A 6,218-nucleotide genomic window follows, 5' to 3' on the forward strand; every position below is an offset into this window, starting at 1 on the left:
AATCTAGTCTTTCTAGTTAGGTAGTGGAATAACATAGAATGATATAATATAAATCAAAATTGATGGTTAATAACAATGAATGCATCAGTTGTGTCACTGTCACAGATCAAATTGTTAAATTATTTAATCTGTGATTGAATATTACAGTACCTATAGACTATAGGGCATTTTATTCCGGAAAAATATAAACTAAAATTTCCAAGCAAAAAAGAATAGGTATATAAAATATTAAACAAGTGGACAGGTTATAGGTTAGGTCGGCTCTACTGCACATTAGGTGGTTCTGGGCAATGTGTAATGGGTCTGTTAAATTTGAATTCAACATCTAATATAAAATCATTATCTACGAAAAAAGATTCTAATTCGAGAAGGTCTGTCAGCCTATAATACCAATATTAGTTATTAAACTAGGTATCCCGTCCGACGTTGTCCAAGCCAAAGATTTGTATTTTTAATGAATATAGGTATTTGTAAAAACATGTTTTTACCATAATGAGTACCCATATATAAGTTACAAATATACATTCTCCCATATTTATTTAAAGGTATAATTTCTTTATTCGAAACCATACACTCGAAGATTTGATGCACGCTTTTACCTTATGAAAAACATAACAAAAAAAAAATACTAATTTCTACTAATTATTTCTCCTGTAACCATTAGCAACCATTTGTAAACAAACATTTATAGATCTTAAAATCCTCTTTTAAACACGTATTCTCCGGGTTGGAACTTGGAGCTACGGGGTCCAATTGTGAATCTAAATCATCCAGGGAATCATTCAAACATACACAAAATATTTCATAAAAATCGGTCCAGCCATTTAGGAGGAGCCCTGAGTACAGAGTACAGACAATTCTAAAATAAACATTTGGTGCAATTTTCAAGTTGTTTTTGAATTACAAACAAAAAAGATAACCGTTCGATGAGAATTCGTAAATTAAGGGATGAATATTCAATGTCAAACTCAAGAGTCATATGCAAGATTATATTTTAAACTTCAAACGGTCATAGCAAAATAATTTGACCTTGTGGTAAACTTTTTTCTTGTAATTGGTAGACAAACTTATGAATAATCAGCTTTTACATTTTCAAATCTTGGATATTAATATACGAAAAAAATGTTTACTGGATGTCAAATTCAACATAATTTGCAAATTGTGTTGTTCAAATCAAAAATCGATGCACACCTTCGTTAAATACCTATTTAAAACAATCAATATATCCTTTCGACTTTTTTTGATTGTGTAGTGTAAATAAAATAAGAAATAAAGTACAACATTTGTTGTCGATTGGGCTGATAGAAATTTAAGATTTCTGTGGGTCGAAAAGTCTGAATCCGGCGCTGTCTACAAAACAGTAGTCAGTAGATATATGAAAATTGCAGGTATGAAGGCTTTGATGGACAACATATTATAATTACTTAGGTGTGTATAATACTTTATAGTATTATAGACAGTCTTTAAAAGTCGGTTATTTCATATTGATTAGGTATGTAATATCTACAACTTACTAGAAATTGTAGTTTTGTTTTTTGGAACTTAACTCTTAAGAGATACAATCAAAAAAAAAACAAGAATTATATATATACATTTCACTTGTGCAATCATTTATTATAGTTATGAATTTATGATAGTGAAACATAAGGAGTACATTCAATATAAATAGGAGTACATTCAATATAAATTTCAACGTTCAGGGTAGAGCTATAATGGGTCTTTAAGCATAGGAAAATTACGATTTTTTTTTAAAATTATTGTCGATAAAAATTTTTTTCCTACTTGAAATATTTTAATTTAAGTTTTCTCATAAATTATTAATGTAAATTAAAAAAACGTAAATTCACAATAATTTTTCATGAGCTTCTAACAAAATTCGTTAAAATCACGAAAATTTGCAAATTATTATGAATTAGAAATGTACAAAAACATGTTGACAACATTCAAAAATGTACAAATTATTTTGTAGTTAAAAATTTATAAAATAATCAATTTTTATAAATCATTATTGAAAATGTAAGACAAGGTTTTTTATAAGTACCTAGTTCGTACAGTAACCAAAAAATATAAAATCAGTTTTTGTTATAGATATTTTAATTTGAAATTAGTTTGAAATTAGATAAGTATTTAGGTAAACAAAGAAGAACAATTTTAGTTATTTTGTTGCGATTTAAAAATATAACAATAAAAATAAACACGGCATTGCAAAATAAATAATAGGTACATTCATCGTTCCGCTAAAAATCTGAAAAATAATAGATAAAATGCTTTTGTGTAGGATTCATTTATTTCCATAATAGTGTTGCGTACAGTTAAATTTGACCCATATTATAGAATAATTATAGCCAATATTCATAATAGAATGTACACAACCCGAGGGGTCCGCCGCCGTATCGGTACAGACTTATTAATATCTTTCTCTATGGTACAGAACGACAGATCAAAATAGAATATTGTGATAACGATTTATCAGTGGTCACGATTATCATATTGTGTGCATCCTTTATTATTTTAGTTGATAGTAAGCAGTGATAGGATTTGAGTGTTTGACTTAAATGTCGAAACAGGACTGCATACACTGTACAGAAGTCGTCAGGAGTCCATTCCGCATTCATACGAACGGTTTTTCGTAGAACTTGTATGTTCTGTTGCTTAGATTATCTGGACCAATAAACTCGACTAAAGAAAAAAAAAAAAACAAATCAATCGGTTGTTGCCCAAGACATGTGAAAAAAAACAAACACTAACACAGTCAATATAGACTCATAGTCAGGTACTTGCAGCTCACCATGTCTCATATTAGTAAATTCGGATTGCCCGGAGGAAACTTTAAAAAACCGCCTCAGCGAAAAACTAGGTAAGTGTTAAACAAAATTTAGCTGTATTTTTATTACCTACTGAGTGTGCTTGGTTGTTTAGATTGAACCGTTCATATGAAGAGTTAACTCCCATATCTTGGAGTGATTATTTTGAACACAAACGTTTTGTTGACATTGATGGTAACAAGTTTGCGACCTACTCACTGGGCAATGTTGAATCCGTGCTGATTGTCTTGCTCCACGGTGGAGGGTTTAATGCTCTCACGTGGTCTCTTTTCGCTGTGAGTATCTCCATAGTCTAATGATATAATATCAGTTTGTTAGTTTTCAATGAATACTAGTTGTATGCAATTACTAATTATGTTTCCGTTGTTTTGATGTACAGTGTTGTAATATATTATGTATATCTATGTAAGCATTAAGCATTGCAAACCTATTAATGTAGTCTTCAAAGTTCAAATACTTGATTTTATTTACAATTTTAATTTAACTATAATGTGAGTACACTAAAACATAACCTTTGGCGATTGTTATGAAGAATTAACCCACCTACTTCACATATTTTAGTCATAAGTCTGTTTCTTTAATTTTTAATGTAATACATATTAGTAATTGAAAACATGTATTATGCAATTCAATGTAAAGCTATGCACTATTAAATTATTTTCCTTCTCAAACAAGACAACAATTTTGATCCATGACTCAAACTTATTCAGAGATTAACATGTTTTTTAATTAATTTCATAATTTATTATCATTTCAAAAGCATTATGAATATTAATGCTTTAATACAATATTATGATTTAAATTATGCTCAAGTATTTCAAATGCTATATTGAAAATTAAATCATCTTTTTTTTTAGAAACATTTAGTAAAACAATGTGAATGCCAAGTTTTAGCAGTTGATCTTCGAGGACATGGAAATTCATTTACAACAGATGATAATGATTTATCTATGACAACTTTTACTAGGTACACTATTTTGATACACCTAAATTTGTCTACAGAATATTTTAACTGCATTTTTAAAATTTATTGCAGTGATGTCATAAGTTTATTACGTAAATCATATCCAGACAAAATGCCATCAATAGTCTTAATGGGCCATAGTCTTGGAGGAGCTATTGCTGTAAACATTGCTTCTACAGCAGAATCAGATTTGCCTATTATTGGTTTGGTTGTCATTGATGTAGTTGAAGGTTCAGCAATGGAATCATTAACTAGTATGCAAAGTTTTTTGAGAAGTCGTCCAAAATCATTTAAAAGTTTAACGGATGCTATTTCGTGGGGGTATGTATATAAAATATTCTGTTTAGACTTAGATTTAAGACCATAGTATGAGTATTTAAGTAGTTAAATAATATGAAGGCACTAGTACGCTAAAAACATAAAAATATGTAAACATTTACCTCAACCCCCAATTTTAATAAAAATTGCTCAAAAACTTTTTGAAAATATATTACGGCAATATTAAAAATAACAATGATATTTAATTTCATGTAATATTGATTGTAATAAAAGTTAATTAATTTACTAATAGATAACGTGTTCCAGTGTCTAAGGAAAAAAATATGTTAACAATATTAAATTTAAATACTTGTAATTTTAGAAGTTAATATAATGCTAATTATATAATAATATTTAAATACTAGATTATCTGTTCACAATTTCATAAGTTATTGATAGAAAGTTACATGTTTTTAGTATTAATTAAATGTATTTTGTAATTGTTTGCAAACTTAGGATGGGGAATGGTCATATAAAAAACGAGGAATCTGCCAGGGTTTCTATTCCAGGACAGATAAAAAAGTAATTGTATAATAATTAATTATACATTTATCTGTTATTTAAACATTTGTAATTGTTTTGGTTTTAGTGTTGCCACTGGTAAACTTGGTACGGACGAATTTGATGAACCTACAATTGAGACTCCAGTATTAACAGAAGCTATCTTAGAACCTCAATATTCAATAGATTCTATTAAAGAAGATGAAGAGTTTGGTGCACCTTCATTTTCTGTCAGTAAAATCATTGATTTTATAATATACAAATATGCCACACAGTTACTGATGAATAATAATATTATATGAGTATGTTAATTTATATTTTGTTTTTTAGAATGAAAAATCATTGGGTAATTATACATGGAGAATTGATTTGTGTAAGACAGAAAAGCATTGGCCTGGATGGTTTCAAGGACTTTCAAAAAAATTCTTATCCATACATGCCCAAAAATTATTATTACTGGCCAACATTGATCGTATGGACAAAGATTTGACTGTTGGTCAAATGCAAGGTAAAATAATATATAATGAATAAGTAAAATTAATGCACTTAGTAAAAGTGAATTCAATGCCTTAATTTGTATTAATCTGAATTGTTCATAAATTAGAAAATATTTTATTTTATTTTTGATCATTAGGTAAATTTGAAATGCAAGTATTACCCAGAGTTGGACATGCTGTACAAGAAGATGACCCAGAAAAAGTCGCTAGTATTTTGTCAAATTTTTTGGTACGAAACAAATTTGCAAATCCAACAGGAGATTTTGTTCGGTAAGTCTAAATATTTGTTTAAATTTGAAATATTTTGGAAATATGGTGATGGTAGGTACGTGCATTTTTTAAAAATATTTAATTAAAATAATCTTAATAAATAATTAGGTACATTTTGGAATTGTCACAAGTCTGTAGATAAAAGTTAATGAAAAGGTTAGGTTATATGCCATACATTTGCATCACAATTTATTAATGCAAATAGGCGGCTATTAATTACAATTAATAAAAATGACATAAATAAAAATATGTGTATGGGCAAATATTTTTTTTTTAAAACACTTTCCATTTGAACAATTGTGCGTTAATAGAATAGTCTAGGATGGATGTGGATGGAAATGACAAATTCAATCCAACACAAAATTGTTATTAATTATAATGTTAAGTGTTAATTTGATATCAATGTTGTATTGAATAAACTTTCAAATGTGTGTTACAGTATTCTTCCTGGCTGTTAAGATATATTAATCAAGTATTCAGCTTATCAATGGTCTTCATAAATCAGTAAGATTATTGGGTATGTCAATATAAGAGTTAGACATATTAATATATTTTTAATACAAATGTTTATAACTATAACAAAAACATTTAATTATACAAACAATTATGAAACATGACAAACATAATATTATAAGTGGATGTACAAACTGTATCCTATTAATAATTAATATTGTACTTATAAAAAAACAAGCATGTGTAATATATTTTCCTATGCAGTTTACAATAATCTGTATTTTTATACGTATAAAATTTGATTTCGTTAAGTGTTCTTAATAAAATTTAATTGTGTTATATTTGATTTGAAATGTATTTTTTTCATTAGTTATATCTATGAAAATAATT

General features: G+C 27.6%; 1 protein-coding gene across 1 annotated transcript; it reads left to right on the plus strand.

Moving 5' to 3' along the window:
- The first annotated feature begins 2,500 nt into the window (after window positions 1–2,500).
- LOC111026933 (protein phosphatase methylesterase 1) lies at window positions 2,501–6,174 on the plus strand. The gene is made up of 9 exons (XM_022305128.1): window positions 2,501–2,857; window positions 2,920–3,100; window positions 3,683–3,792; window positions 3,862–4,110; window positions 4,564–4,629; window positions 4,697–4,838; window positions 4,939–5,116; window positions 5,243–5,375; window positions 5,815–6,174. Exons 1-9 carry the CDS (start codon window positions 2,790–2,792, stop codon window positions 5,831–5,833), a joined length of 1,146 nt encoding a protein of 381 aa, XP_022160820.1. The 5' UTR covers window positions 2,501–2,789; the 3' UTR covers window positions 5,834–6,174.
- The last annotated feature ends 44 nt before the right edge of the window (window positions 6,175–6,218 follow it).

The sequence above is a fragment of the Myzus persicae genome, unplaced genomic scaffold (genome assembly GCF_001856785.1).
Source record: "Myzus persicae strain clone G006 unplaced genomic scaffold, MPER_G0061.0, whole genome shotgun sequence".
Taxonomy (NCBI): Eukaryota; Metazoa; Arthropoda; class Insecta; order Hemiptera; family Aphididae; genus Myzus; species Myzus persicae.

What these genes read in the sequence shown, in the direction of transcription:
- LOC111026933 (XM_022305128.1), top strand. Translation starts at nt 2,790, where the DNA reads ATGTCTCATATTAGTAAATTCGGATTGCCCGGAGGAAACTTTAAAAAA. An exon ending in TCACGTGGTCTCTTTTCGCT is followed by an intron (nt 3,101 to 3,682) that starts GTGAGTATCTCC and finishes CTTTTTTTTTAG; the next exon opens with AAACATTTAGTAAAACAATG. An exon ending in TTGGTGCACCTTCATTTTCT is followed by an intron (nt 4,839 to 4,938) that starts GTCAGTAAAATC and finishes TTTGTTTTTTAG; the next exon opens with AATGAAAAATCATTGGGTAA.